Source organism: Geotrypetes seraphini, chromosome 6 (genome assembly GCF_902459505.1).
Source record: "Geotrypetes seraphini chromosome 6, aGeoSer1.1, whole genome shotgun sequence".
NCBI lineage: Eukaryota > Metazoa > Chordata > Amphibia > Gymnophiona > Dermophiidae > Geotrypetes > Geotrypetes seraphini.
The window spans coordinates 151,800,088-151,815,846 of NC_047089.1; the positions used below are offsets into that span (position 1 = coordinate 151,800,088).

At 43.7% G+C, this 15,759-nt stretch overlaps 1 protein-coding gene across 4 annotated transcripts in view; it reads right to left on the minus strand.

Annotated features, from left to right (window-relative positions):
- Positions 1-15,759, minus strand: part of FHL2 (four and a half LIM domains 2) — a 212,596-nt gene that overhangs the window by 10,672 nt on the left and 186,165 nt on the right. For all 4 annotated transcript variants that reach the window (XM_033948734.1, XM_033948737.1, XM_033948738.1 and 1 more), the window contains exons 3-5: positions 14,572-14,746; positions 8,503-8,672; positions 3,593-3,779 (exon numbers count right to left, since the gene is read on the minus strand). In XM_033948734.1, coding sequence (XP_033804625.1) covers positions 3,593-3,779; positions 8,503-8,672; positions 14,572-14,746 — 532 coding nt within the window. The remainder of the gene's footprint in view (positions 1-3,592; positions 3,780-8,502; positions 8,673-14,571; positions 14,747-15,759) is intronic.

The following is a 15,759-nucleotide window of genomic DNA, read 5'->3' on the forward strand; positions in this document are numbered from 1 at the left end:
ACATGAAACTGATAATAAATAACTAGTAATCTTCAATATACATATTCTATACTATAGAGAGCAATAATTGTATGTTTGTTGGAATTTTTTTATCATGAAAACAGCTCTAAGCATTGTGATGAAATGAGGAGAGGTTACATTTAAGAAAAATACTTCAGTATTAGTTTTTGCTTCAATGGCAAGTCTTTTTTCAAAGTCTTTCTTGGGTTATATTTTTAATTATTTGAAAATATGCAGGAAAATTTTAGAAAATTGTTCATCGAACAATATATCAAAACATACTTCAAGCCTACATCATTATTTCACACACAGGAGGACAGTTGTACTTATAAAAGCATGATTTCAAGACACAACCTGGGCACTTCACAAATACATAGGAGGGAACTTAGGCTGATAAAACCATGATTTCAGCACATAACATGAGGAGAATTAAGCAGGTAAAGAGATTCGGCACTTCACAAACACACAGGAGGGCAGTTACGCTGATAGAACCATAATTTCAACACACAACCTAGGCACTTCACAAACACAGAGGAGGGAAGTTAAGCTGATAAAACCATGATTTCAGCACACAACCTGAGGAAAATTAAACAGATTGGCACTTCACAAAATACGCAGGAGGGCAGGTATAAAAGCATGATTTCAAGACACAGCCTGAGCACTTCACACGAACACACAGGAGGAAAGTTATGCTGATAAAACCATGATTTTAGCACACAATCTGAGGAAAATTAAACATGTAATGCGTTTGGGCACTTCACAAACACACAGGAGGGCAGTTACGCTGATAAACCATGATTTAAACATACAACTTGGACACTTCACAAACACAGAGGAGGAAAGTTAGGCTAACAAAATCATGATTTCAATACACATCTGGGCACTTCACAAACATACAGCAGAGAAGCGAGGCTGATAAAACCATGATTTAATATACAACCTGAGGAAAAGTAATCAGATAATAACACAGCACCACCATATAGCACATATGTGCCCACACCACAGTTCTACAGGACCCACCACCAGCTACATCTTTTTTTTTTCCAGTTTAAAAACCTTCAAAAACACAACATAATCACTGCTCTATCATACAAATTATTGCCTAACAGCCTAAATTTAATACAACACACAAACCCCCTCTTTTACTAAGGTGCGCTAACTGATTAGCATGCGCTAAAGGCTAACACGTTTATAGACTAACATGCACGCGTTAGCGTTTAGCATGCGCTAAATCGATTAGCGCACGATAATCGGTTAGCGCACCTTAGTAAAAGAGGGCCTAAAGGAGAGAAGCTGTCTGCCTCTGTTTTTATACACAGTTATACCCTACACAGAAGCACTGTTTTATTATTATTATATTTTAACTTTATCATTTTTATTCCTGAACTAACACATTTTTCCTATTTTTAACTCTCCACAATTATGCTCTCTGTGACTGCTTATCACCACTGGTCATGTCAACAAACCTAACTAACTAACAACTTCAGACAGTGCAAAAACTATTTGCATTAACACGACATAAAACTTGCACTGTACTTCTATGTAACAGAGCATACACCTTCCAATGTGCTTCTGCCCTGACTACGGACTACAACACCTTCCAGCATGCCTACAAGGACAAATTATATGAAAATTCTTCCACTGAAGTTTAGTTGGTACCCTACAGACCTACACATCATTCTTAAAACATTTAAAATGTCTACATCCTAGCTAAACCCATTACACACCTGTATAATATTCTGTGGAACCTTCACAAACATGTCACCTGGACGCCACACAAAAAAAATTGCAACATTTCAACTTTAATAATAAAACAACTTTACCATTAGAAGACCAACTCAAATAAATAAATATACAAATCAAAACTGCTGCGAACAGATAGCCTAGAGTTTTGTCAAGGCCCTGAGGCAGTGGTGTTTTGCCACAAAACGATCGTCGGCCTGGCTGTGCTTCTTTGCTAATAGTGGTTTTTCCACAACAATATTTCATTTGGCTATTTTTCGTTAAGCTTCTTTCTACCTGCTTATACTTACCACATGCGAAAGTTTTTTGTGCCTATGATGCTTGGGTGGAAGAGTGTGGGTACACCACTCCGATAGTCTGAGGCTTTTTCTTTTGCTTGGTGCAATCGTTCTGGGCACATAGCAGTTTGTCTTTAATGGAGTGATTTGTGTTGCTTCTTTGAATTATTTATCCCTCCATTCCATAAAATACACACCTTTTTGGACTCCTCATAGGGCCCTGTCAAAAAATCAGGCACACAAGCCTAGATTCTATAAACAGCGCTGTTGTCAGCAGCCGCCTTAAAAATGGCTGCTGATTGTGTGGTAATCATGCGATGGTGCCATTTATAGAAATGCGGCTTTGGAAAAGGTAGGTGCCAGAAATGTAGTCCAGGGTTTTTAAGGCCTATATTTCCAGCATCTATCTTATAAGTGAATTGCGCCTATGGAGGTGTTTACGACGCTTCTGGCATTACACCACAATCACTATGCTAATTAATAGACTGGTATATCAACATCACACTTCCCCAATTGCACTCCAGCCAAAGATTAAATCCCCCAGTAATAGATTATATACTGTATAAATTATTTTGTACAGATTTTATGTTGTGGATGCTGTGTGAATTAGTATGGATTTCTCTGAGTCACTGAAGTGTGGGAGGGGGGATAGGTAGGGGTGGGGGAGGGGGGGTCTTTTTTTCTTTTTCTTCTTTTTCATTCCTCTCATCTTTTTCTCGGGAAGGGGGGAAGTTTGGGGGGCAGACAGGGTCTGTTACTATAATACTGTATTGCCGAAGTGCGCTTGTGTTATCAGGCACTCTTTGATACTACTGGGGAGGTTTGTATGCTGGACTTTCCTGGTTACACTGCCTGTATGGGACTTTGTTATTCTTCCATTCTGAATATTCTTATCCTTACCATGCTGATATGTTTCTTTTCTGATGTTACATGTTTACTTGCAATTGTTTGCCTGTCTTAATAGTAAACAATAATTTTTTTTTTTTTTTTAAACAACCCAATTTTTTTAGCAGGATCCTCAGACGGCTGTCAGGGTAACATAATGCCTGCAAACACAGCCCTTTTCCTCATCAATCCATGTTTTTCTCTTATATATCCCCCAAATCTCTTTTTTTATATCATAATTCAAAAATTAGCCACAATTACAGTGGCATTAGGCGCTGAAAAGCGTCTCTGTAGGCGCAATGCAGATGCTTCTTTTTAAGGTTCCGGTAGGCACCTACATTTTCCCTTTTAAAATGATTTTTTTAATTTTTAAAATGCCGTTTTCAAATTAAATTAGGCGCCTAACTCAAGGCACCATTTATAGAACATGGGCCACAATGTTATTTGCTGGTTAAGAATGATGTATCTCCAGCAGATGGCACTAATAGCACATAGTCTACTCTAAAGCACTATTTTGTCTCTGGTTTGGTTTTGGCAAATACTTTTGTCTAAGATAGGGCTTTCCAATCCTGTCCTAGGGACCCCACAGTCAGTCAGATTTTCAGGATATCTACGACGAATATGCATGAACAAAACATTGCTTCTAGTTCTTTCTAATATAATGTGTGCAATAATAATGTACTTACCACTGATAGGGTTGGAGCATCCAGCACATTTTTTGGCATATAAGTTAGAGAAGCAAGTTAGACAGTATGGGAATTCTTCTTGAGAGGTGAAACGCTGTCCAGACAACTGCTGTTTGCATCCAGTACAAAGGAAGCATTCCTTATGCCATGGCTGTTCTCTGTAAGTTACTCCACCAGTAGTGATGGGCTACAACATTAAATAGTAAGAAAAGGCTTCAGAAATAGCACTGTTATATGTAGCAAACATACTTGTTAAGCAAAATATCTTTACAATTTCAGATTTCAATTGAATGGGTTCACGAGTGAAATAGTGCCCATGTTTGGGCGCCCAAATTTAGGCGCTATTCTGAAATCCACACACAAACTAATTAGTTAATGAGCCTCTAACAATCAATTACTGATGTTAACTGGCACTAATTAGGACGTATGCCAATCTGCCTACATGCTATTCTAATAATGCTGCATGGCCAAAGTGTCTCATGCGCAACCCAAAAAGGGGTGTGGCTATGGAAGGGGCATTCCCAAAATTCTGGCACAGTGTTATAAAATACCGGGCTTAAATGCCCAACTTGCATGCCAGGATTTACACCAGGTTTCAGCAGGCTAAGGGCTAGATTCACTAACCTGCCCCGATCCGGGCAGGTCTGACGAATTCACCAAACTGCAACATGCAGATGGGGGCGATCAGAGGAACACTCCCATCAGCCAGCACAGATTGTTCTATAGCGATTCCAGCGCTTGCGCAGACCATCTGGCTTGGCACTTTAAAAAAACAACAACTTTTTTTACAGCCTGTGGTTTTAACCCACTTAAAGCCTGCGGGTTAAAACCACGAGCTTACACTGCGGGGAAGGGTGGGAGAGTCAGGGCAGGCAGGCGATGAGGGCAGCTCGGGGCAGGCAGACGATGAGGGCAGCGTCGGGGCAGGCAGGCAGCGTTGGGGCAGGCAGGCAGGCAGATCGGGGCAGGCAGGAGATCGGGGCTGATAGGGCTGAAGAAGGCAGTCGGAAAGGGCTTCAGCGACTGGTCCTCAGCAGTCGCTTTTTGGGTTGATCGGCCAGCACAGTCGAATTGGCAAATTTGTTTAGTGACTTGCGTCCCTGCCTACTTTGCATGCAGTTCCCCTCATTTGCATGCGCGGATCAGAATCAGATCGCAAAACAGGTTAGTGAATACTGCAGGAGGGAAATCGGGTTGCAAAGGGCTTGCAAACCGATCGGTACACGATCGGTTTGCTTAATGAATCTAGCCCTATGTATTCATGCCCAAAGTTGGGCTCTGGAATCCATGCTAAGTGCTATTGCATAATGGAGCTGAGCTCGAAGCACCCTTTAGAGAATACCACTTGGTGCATATTTCTTCTGGTGCCTAATTTTGAGTGCCGTTTACTGAATCTGGCCCTATGTGTGTGTCAGTCCTGCCCAGGCTCCACCCATATGTACACCTATATGTCAAATATGTGCCATGTAAGATATGTATTTACATAATAGTTCTTAGGCAGGTTTTTGGCATATAGACATGTATATACCATTGTTCTAATCATTTATGCATATAATCAGTGTGTAAATGTTGGCACAGACTTCATAGAATTACCTCAAATAAAACACAATTTAATATTTTAAAATATTATGCTGCCCAGTTATTTGAGTGATATTGGGGTGATCATGATTGCTGAGTTTAGTTATTACAATCTCAGAAGTTTGGCTTTAGGGGCCTGCTAGTTAACAAAGGGGGTTATAGAGCTGACAGTTCTTCTTTGGCAAGGCTACTCAACTGGCGGACTGTGGTCCAGAGTCTGGACCATGGAGCCTTGCTGTGAGGACTACTCCAGCTCCCTCTCCTTGTGCCCTGGTCAATGTCAGGTTGCAGCGCTGCAATCTGCCCCCCCCCCCAAGGATTCTCCACATTCTGCAGCGGGTCGCAGCAGAGAGTCTTGAAAGCTGCCTTTCGCTGGCCAGCAAAGCTTGTCTCTGCTGAACCTGACCACAGAAAGTTATATCAGAGAGGCGGGGTGGGTGTGGCATAGAAAAGGCTTCACCAGCCAGAGAAAGGCAGCTTTCAGCACTCTGTCTGCTGCAACCTGCCGTGGAGGGTGACGGATCCTTGGGGGGCCATTAAAAAGAAACAGAATTGTTGGCCCTCTTAGAGCTGTGCTACAAAGAGGTCTCAGGGTGGGGGAAGAGGAGCTGCAGTGATGTTGACCTGGGTACAAGAACAGGGAGCTGAAGTGATGCACCCCAGATAGTGTTAGACATTCAGGAGGCCAGGGCAGAAGGTGAGGAGGGGGCCCTAAAGCCTGTGGGGGGGGGGGGCAGGAAGGGAGAGATGTTGGATCTAGGCTCAGGGGCGATAGATGCTGAACTGGTGATGAGAGGTGTGTCTTAGGGAGAGAAAGGAGTCAGAGGCTGATCTGGAATGGGCAGAGAAAAGTTAAGGAAAGATGACCAGGAGAGAGAGGGGTAGAGATGCTGGAACCAAGCAACACTTAGGGCTAGACATTCAGGGGGCCAGGGCAGAAATTGGGGAAAAGGCCCTAAAGCTTGTCTGCAATGGGAGAGGAACAGGAAGGGAGAGATGTCAGATCCAGACTCAGGGGGGGATAGAGAGATACTGAACTGGCAGGGGGGTGGAGGAAGAGGGTCAGAGGGATAAGAGGCTGGACCTGAGGTGGGGGGGAGGATAGGGATAGACACGACTCGGGGATCGTGGTGTACAGATACTGGAACCAACAGAGAGAGGGAGAGAAAGATGCTAGACTACAGATAGATGAAGGGATGTGTAGGCGGAAGAAGAAAGAGAAGCAGGACATGTGGAAAGTCAATGACACAGAAGAGCTACTGACCCTGGAGAAAGCATAGGGACAGTCAAAAAAGGGCAATACTGGACACTAGAGGAGGGATGGTGAGATGCTGGACAAAGTAGATATGGACATACAGAAAAGATGAATGCTGGACACAGAGAAAAAAGAAATCTCAAAAGACCAGGAGCCCTGAAGAGAGTTAGCAGAGAAAAGCAGAAAAGAAACATTTAAGACCAAAGCAAGGCTCAGGCAACAAAGGTAGGAGAAAATAATTTACTAATTTACTATTAAGTATTAATATGTGAACATTAGGAAATGTGAATCCTTTCCTTCCCTCCACTCCCCACCCCCATAGTCACTATCTTGGGAGCAATAGTGATCTATAACAGTTGTGCACATGGTACTTTGCAGAACCGGGTCCGGATTTTTCTTCGGGAAAATCTGGTAACCCTAATCATGGTAGTATTTCAAGTTCATGAGCCTTGATTCTCAGTTCCCACTGAAGAGATCTGGAGCTCCTCTATACCAGTGTTTTTCAACCTTTTTTGGGCAAAGGCACACTTGTTTCATGAAAAAAATCACGAGGCACACCACCATTAGAAAATGTTAAAAAATTTAACTCTGTGCCTATATTGACTATATATAAAGTAATTCATTTGAGTGCCACCGCCGCCATCGGGAACAGGCCGGCGCCAAGTTCTCCCTGCTTCTCTTCCCCGCGGGGCCGACCAACTCTCGCCACCCGTCGTCAATTCTAACTTCGGAGAGGACGTTCTAGGCCAGCCAGGCAGCGATTGGCTGGCCCAGAACGTCCTCTCCGACGTCAGAATTGACGCGAGTGGCGAGAGTTGGCCGGCCCCACAGGGAAAAGCAGGGAGAACTTGGCGCCGGCATGTTCCCGATGGCGGCGGTGGCACTCAAGTGGCTAAAGAGCCGCAGTTTGCCGGCCTAGGGACAACACTGGAGGGTGGCCAGCTGTGCACCCCCTTGGGACGTAAACCCGGGGTGGGGCAGACCGCCCCCCCCCCACCCTGGTATGCCACTATCTGTACCTCACTCCCTCCCTATGACCAAAAATTCTCCTTTCTTCTATTCCCCGTGTACACAACCATCTCTTTCCCTCCCTTCCTCTCTCCAAAGTCCATGCCTTCTGTGTCCAAACACTCATTCCCTCCCCCACCTCAGCATCTCTTTCCCTCCCTTCCTCTCTCCCAAGTCCATTTCTTCTGTGTCCAAAAACGCATTCCCTCCCCCACCTCAGCATCTCTTTCCCTCCCTTCCTCTCTCCAAAGTCCATGCCTTCTGTGTCCAAAAACCCATTCCCTCCCCCACCTCAGCATCTCTTTCCCTCCCTTCCTCTCTCCCAAGTTCATGCCTTGTGTCCAAAACGCACTCCCTCCCCCCTTTTGTGTTCCGTGTTTGCCTCCCAGCCCATCTTTGCAACTTTCTCAGCAAAACGAAGCTCAAGCCGCGAGGCTTGTCTTCTGCTTCCTGCCTGCCCTGCCGCGCACAAATAGCCGAACGGAAGTATTCTCCGACGTCAGCGCTGACGTCGGAGGGCAGGCTTTGCTTAAGCCCTCCCTCCGACGTCAGCGCTGACATCGGGGAACGCTTGCGATCAGCTATATGTTAGCTGCAGGGCAGGCAGGAACAGAAGACGAGCCTCGCGGCTCGAGATGTATTGAACTCCGCGGGTCCCCTGTCCAGCTCTTTCCTGTCCACGTGGGGCGGACTGCCCCTCTCCCTAGACTGTGGCCTAGGACCCTGGGGAAGCCCGGGCCCCCTGTCAGCTCCGGGCCCCTGAATGCAGGACTGGTGGTACTGCCCTGATGGCGGCCCTGACCGTACGGCACACCAGGCAACATCTCGCGGCACACTAGTGTGCCGCGGAACAGCGGTTGAAAAACACTGCTCTATACTAAATAAACCAGTGAGAAGTAAAAAAAATTCTCTGAAGTGAGAAGAAATTTATATTTGATTGCATGAACAAACTGGTCTAACTAATTTGAATACGTTTAAAAGAAAAAAAGATATCCTTAGATTATAAAAAATGCAAAGCATGCAGTGAATGTGGTAGGAATTTCTGAGTTAAATGAAGGTTGAATAGTACCTTTTTGCACTGGACACACTGCATAGCAAATTGTTTTTCATAGCAGGGCACGCAGAAATATTGATCGTTCTTGGGAATGAAACTCTTTGCCCCAATAGGCTGTTGACAGCGTGCACAGATGAAGCAGGTCTCATGCCAGCTATTGCCCTTGTACTCCATCTTCCGGGTTCCTGTTGCAAGATCAAAGCATATAATTAATCTTCCATACATTTTTATGGGAGCAAAAATGTGACAGGATGAGAAGAGTACCATTACAGTTCGAATCACTCCTCTGTCTAAGCTCAGATTTCATTACCAGAGATATGAGCATTGGCTTGCAGATGGCCATTTAAGGGACCTTTTACTATGTGGCAGTAAGCACTGAGGCCCGATTACTGCTGCCAAAAACAGCATGAGTAGCACATGCTCAGGAGTCACGTGCTAACAGTGGGTCAGCACACACTTCCCACACTTTAAAGAATACATTGTGCTTTTTAGCATGGGGGCGTGCTTGGGGGTGGAGAGTAAGTTTGTCCTGCGCTAACTGGTTAGCACATGGGCACTGACTGATTAATGCAGGATTAGTGTGGGAGCCCTTAGGAGCAAATTCTATAAATGGTGTCCTGATTTTAGGCAGCCTACTGCTGTCTATAAGCCAATCGCACATTTTTGAAAAAAATCCTCCCGATGCAGGCCGTCTACATTGTAGGCGCCTCTGGGAACCTAGTGAGGCACGTAGGGCCGCCTAACCTCACCCAAGGCTAGGTGTGGGCGTGGTTTTGCCCAGAAGTGGCCTTAGGCATGCTTAGACGGCCCTAGGCGCCTCCCTAGGCCCGTGGAAGGCGCCTGAAATATAGGCCTTCTTATCCAGCATCTTGGAGACTATGAACTTACTGGAAATGTTTAAAATGGTTCATCTCCTTTCTCTCTGATCAGTCTTTGCCAGGGCAGGATTAATTTGTCGAGGGCCCTTAGGCACACAAGTACACTGGGCCCCCTGCCCCGCCCCACCCCACCATGCACCCAGGCGGAAACAGGAAGCTGTGTCAGAGGGAAGCTTTGGGCAAGCAGTTGCACAATTACAGTTCCCGTTGCCTTTCTTACCCGCGTTGCTTGCTTGTCTTACTTTCTGTCGATTGGGGGGGGGGGGGGCCGCGTTGACGATCTATGCTGGAGGGGCCCATCGCTGTTTGGAAAAAACAATGTTGATGCCCTCCTTCATCGGGCTCCCCTGACCATTTTGGGCCCTAGGCACGTGCCTACTTGGCCTATTGGTTAATCCTGCCCTGTTCTTTGCCAGTTGGTACACATTCCTCAACCTCCATCCCTTATCATCTTTTCTGTTGAGCCCAGCAGGGCTTTTCTCCTTTTTAACCTCTTCCTCCATCCCCTTGCTACCATTATTCAAGAACAAAGGCTTCAGCTTTAGTTTTACACTGATGGTTAAAAGATAGAAAACAGTGAACACGGTTAAATGGTCAGTATTCTCAATGGAGAATGGTAGATAGTGGGATTCCCCAGACGTTTGTACTAGGACCACTTCTTTTTTACATATTTATAAATGATCTAGAGATAGGAATAGCTATTGAGATAATTAAATTTGCTGATGACATAAAGCTGTCAAATCACAAGAATATTGTGAAAAATCGCAGGACGGACTTACAGTAAGAGACTGAGAAGCAGATTATCAAAACTTAAAGTGCACTTAACAATGATCACTAAACCTGTTTCAGCCGGTTTAGAGTGCATGTATTTTAGCGGCCGATTATCAAAACAGCTCTCCGCAGTCTTTTTGGAGCTTTCTAGCAGTCTCTGACTCTGCCATGCAAGCGTAGTACAACGAGGTCATTAATATTAAAGTGGTAGTACAATGGGCTTGTCAATATTCAAAGGCATACTCCAGGCAATTCTCTATCATCGCCGTGTGATTCCCCAAGCGTGGTGCTGGCATTTTGCAACCAAAAATCACCAACTGCTCCAGAGGTGCCGGTACTGTGAAAATCGCATCTCAGGCATGTGTTTCTGGCTGTGGCTCATGATAAAATTTGACATTTAAACAAAAGTATAACAAGATTCACATGAATTATAGTAGATTTTTATGGGGGGACGGGTGGGGGGGAACAATAGCACGCTTCTTGAGTGCGTGTATTATAGGCATGTCTCATGTGTTTCTGGCTGTGGCTCATGATAAAATCTGACATTAAAAAAATTACAAAATTCAAAAGCCCATGAATTATAGGCATTTGTGAACAGCGTGTTTTGTGCTACAATAGTGGATGGCATTATGGATGGTGGTTCTTATCCTTGTGCTTTTGATGTTGTCCTGATGAGAAGATATGCAATGAGACCTGAAGATGACGACGACGACGGTGTTGCCTTTCCTGGCACATGCGCACATTTAAGCCTCTTTTCGTGGTGTATTGTGCGCATGCGCCCAGTACCGGCCTTAGTTTGTTTTTTACCATTCATTTTCTAATTAAAGACCATCTGTGTTCATCCCACGTTTTTTAAAATTCCATCACCGTTTTCATCTCCGCTACTTCCCTCAGGAGGGCATTCCAGGCATCTACCACCCTATTTGTGAAAAATAATTTCCTAACATTATTTCTAAGTCTGTCACCTCGCAACCTCAATTCATGACCTCTAGTTTTACCATTTTCATTTTTCTGGAAAAGATTTCTTTCTAGATTAATACCTTTCAAGTATGTAAACGTCTGTATTATATCTCCCCTGTCCCTCCTCTCCTCTACAGCATACATATCTATGTCTTCCAATCTCTTCTTTTGGCGCAAACCCCATACTATTTTTGTCAATTTTCTCTGGACCACTTCAAGTCTTTTTACATCCTTAGCCAGATATGGCCTCCAAAACTAAACACAGTACTCCAGGTGGGGCCTCAACAAAAGACCTTTCTTCTGCTGGTTATGCCTCTTTCTATACAGCCCAGCATCCTTTTGTCTACAGCCATCACCTTGTCACACTGTTTTGATGCCTTTTGATCCTCAGACACTTATCACCTCAAGGTCCCTCTCCCCATCTGTACATATCAGTCTCTCACCTCTCAGCACAAACGGTTCTCTCGGATTTCTACTCCCCAAGTGCATCACTCTGCACTTCTTCGTATTGAATTTTAGTTGCCAAACATTAGACCATTCTTCTAACTTCTGCAGATCCTTTTTCATGTTTTCCACTCTCTCTGGGGTGTCCAATATGTTACAAATCTTGGACAATAAAATAATTGTCTAGGGCTAACAGGCCTTTCTTTCCTTACTCCCCTAATGTTCACATCAATTCTGTTTTTGAATTTCCTTTCATTCTTTTTTCCATCCCTGATAAGACCAAGTTCATGGAGACGGCAGAATGAATTCCATGACCTAAAAGGGATATGCATGACAATTCACCCCCTGCCCATCAATCAGGACCATCCAATTAAAGGCCAATTCAAGTTTTGTTATTTAACAGGGACGTGACAATCTGGAGATCAGTTAGGTACATGGAAAGAGATGAAAAGAACAAAATGGATGTTTATTGCTCTGATCTGAATTACATTAAGGTTATCTGAACTAATGAATATGCATTTTTCCTACTCTGTACATGTCACAAAGAAAGCTATAAAGGTGGATCCCTAAGTGCAGCAGGTGGGCTTTGTCCGTACAAACCCCCTTTGTTTTTGCATTTGCCTGTCTTAACTTGTCTTATATGTCACTGCATGTTTATTTTGTATAAGGTAGCGAATGACACAGTGACAAAATTCATCACCGTTCCTGTCCCCATGGATAACCGCGGGAAATCATCTCCATGTCATTCTTTAAAAGAGGGAAGAATCAGAGTATGAATGGGCACAGTCATGACCTCAAGCCTTGAATTGGAGAATACTGATGTAGGACTGAAGTCGAGATAGACATTAAAGAATGACATAGGATTGTTTCCTGCGGTTATCTGCGAGGATGGGAATGGTGATGAATTTTGTTACCGTGTCATTCTCTAGTATAAGCTTCGGTCCGTTAGGGTGTATTTTGATATTTCAGCATTTAGAGTTTTGGTACAGTCTCTTATACTAAGCCAGCTTGATTACTGCAATATTGCCTATTTGGCAATTTCCCAGAAGAATATGCAACGATTGTGAATAGTATAAAATTCGGCGGTCAGGCTGATTTTTAGGTTGAAGAAATATGATCATATAACATCCTCCTATTGAGTACTGCATTGGCTGCCAATGGAGGCGTGGGTGAAGTTTAAGTTTGGTTGCTTCTGTTTTAAGGCTTTGTTTGGTTTAGCTCCCAAATATATAATTGAGCTTTTCTCTTTTGCAAACAACAGACATAAGAGAAACTCACATCTGAATTTTGTTTTTCCGTCTGTTAGAGGATGTAAACTTAAAAAACATCATCAAAATCTTTTTTCATATCAAGCAGCGTTATGGGGTAAGGATTTAGAACAATTGCTTTTGCTTACTGGCATTTATAGGGAATTTAGGAGACATCTAAAAACATATCTGTTTTTGAAGTATTTAGGCAGCTAATTCGTAAAAATTTTATTATGCACTATTTTGATCATTTTAGTGTCTCTAATTATTGGCTTTTTAACTTTTTTAGTTCTATTCAACTTTTTAAATTATTATTATTTTTTTAACTATTGTAAACCGCATAGAACTTTACGGCTTTGCGGTATATAAACTGATTATTATTATTATTTCTGTGTGCTAGAATTGTGGCTATATTATTAGTGTTCCTTCCTATTTTGTATAACCTTTTTTCCATACTTGTAGGATAGTGTGAACTAATAATAAAGTGAATTATAACTGTGCAGTGTTAATGAGCTGTGTTTCTTTGGGGTTGTCTCCTAGACATAAGTATGTGAGATACCAACATCTCCAAGATTATTTGTCCTCTGGAGTTTGTCTAATTCCCCACAACACTCAAGAGGCCAATATTCAGACTGTGAGAGGCAGGCTGGCTAACTCCCGTGGTTGGCACTGACTATGGATATTCAATGCTGGGCCATTTCTGGTGACTGCCACTGAATATTTGGAGGGTTTTTGGCCACTAAAAAAATTAACCAGCTAAGTCAATATTCAGTGCTGGCTGGTTACATTTATAGTAACCAAAAATAGGACTGCTATTTATGCTGCATGATATGACTGCTAAACTTAGGGCTCGTTTTACGAAGGTGTGCTAAGCGTTTTAGCGCACACACCGGATTAGCGCACGCTAGCTGAAAATCTACCGCCTGCTCAAAAGGAGGCGGTAGCGTCTAGCGTGCACTATTCCGCGCGTTAAGGCCCTAACGCGCCTTCGTAAAAGGAGCCCTTAGCCTCTCAATGCTGAAAATTGCCAGTTATCATGTGATATAGCCTGTTAACTTTTAGCTAAGTGGTTTTTCACCTCTTAAATATTTTGAAGAGTGTTCAAGTTTTATCAAATATAAGTGACATTTTGCATAGAAAAAAAAAAAATGGAGGATCAAGCAATGATTGGGTGGTGGGGTGGTTGGGGTTTGTCCCCTTTGTTGATTCCTCCATGTCTCTGAGCTATATCCTACCAACACATAAAATGATTTTGTGAAGGATTTTTGTTATTTAAATTTAATAGTTTGGGAGCTTTTGTTTAACAACGTACTTTTTTGCTTCCATTTTTGACATCTTTGGTGTTATATCTTTTCCCCTGCATTAGTTTGACTTAGTGGAGCTGGCTATCTCACACTGAAAATTTAACCGGTTAAGCGATATTTAAACAGTCTGCGCAGTTTCTGGACCATTACATAGCACTGAATATTAAGCTATCACTAATTAAATTCAAGCAGTTCTAAAGAACCACCTCTTCAGCAAGGCCTCCAATGGTGAGTGAGCTTGTAGAGGGAGACAGTTGGGTAGACAATTTCTGCATCCTCTTTTCTCCCTCTCCATTTTTCGACTTATATATTTGTACATTCCTATCTGATGACTTGGTGGTCCTTTGTAACTCATGAAACTTGAATTGTGAACCGCTTTGTTTTATCTAGAAAGGCATTATATCAAATTCAATAAACAAACATTGACACAGCTGTTTTAAGTAGCAAAGTAAATGTCCGGGATTCACGATTGAGTCTCACCTGGCATAATGGACTTCTTGCATTCTGTGCACTTGGAAGAGTACTCATTGGAGTAGCATTCTGTACAGAGCAAGTGATCATCTTTGGCAGCAAAAGGCTTGTCCACCAGGGAAACCTGGCACTGGAAACAGTGGAAACAGGACTCATGCCAGTGACGGTCCTTATAGGATAGATCCTGTTGAAATGTGAAATAAGCCACACACTGGTGAGTAGGAGCCAGCATTTCTGATAGACAGTTTGCAAGGCTGAGATCATGTTATGCGTCAGGAATCAGAATTTATGATCAAAGAGTCCTGAAATTGAGCCCACGATGGTCAGTGACTCTGACGGGAAAACCCCCTCCAACCTGGACATTCAATGCCAGACCTAATGTATTAATTTTTTAATATATCTATGAACGGCCTGCTCAATTTACCATTTGTGCAGGTAATAATCATATATATACAATACTGTAAGTGGCATTGTAAGGGGGGTGCGGTCCGCTCCGGGTGTGGTCTTCCTAAGGGCACAGCACCCCCCCTTCCTCTTCTTGCCGTGCGCACACACCCCTTGCTTTCCCCCATACCTTTTTTATTTCCCCAGTTTGAGGTTGCTGCCCGTGTCGGCATCGGTGCTCTGACATCACTTCCGGGACCCGCACCTAGGAAGTGATGTCTTAGGGCGAGCCGACACCGACATGGGCGTGTTGCTCACGCCGGAGAAGGGAAAAAAGGTACAGGAAAAGGGAAGGGGGTGCATGCGTGGCGGAGGGGTAGGGAAGAGGGTGGCGGAGGGGTACTGGTACCACCACCCCAGGCACCGCTCACCCTTACTATGCCACTGAATACTGTAATTTATAAAATATTAGGGTGCCAGCTTTAAATATCCAGATCACGGGCAACTGCCAGGTGTTATCCAGGTGCCAGACTGGTACCAAAATTACAGCCCAGAAAAAATCAGGGCAGCCTTTTTACTGTCCTAAATTCATCTGGGGACAACTGGTTACTGAACTTATAATCACCACTAACCAAGTAAGTCCCAACTCTGCCCTTACTCTGCCTCTGACTGTCTCCCACTCTAACCAGATAGTGCCACAGTGGTTTGTCCAGATATTCAGCAGCACTTTCCAGGAAGAGCTGCTGAATTAGTGGCATAGCCATGGGTGGGCCTGGTTGGGCACAGGCCTACCTATTTTGGACTCAAGTCAAC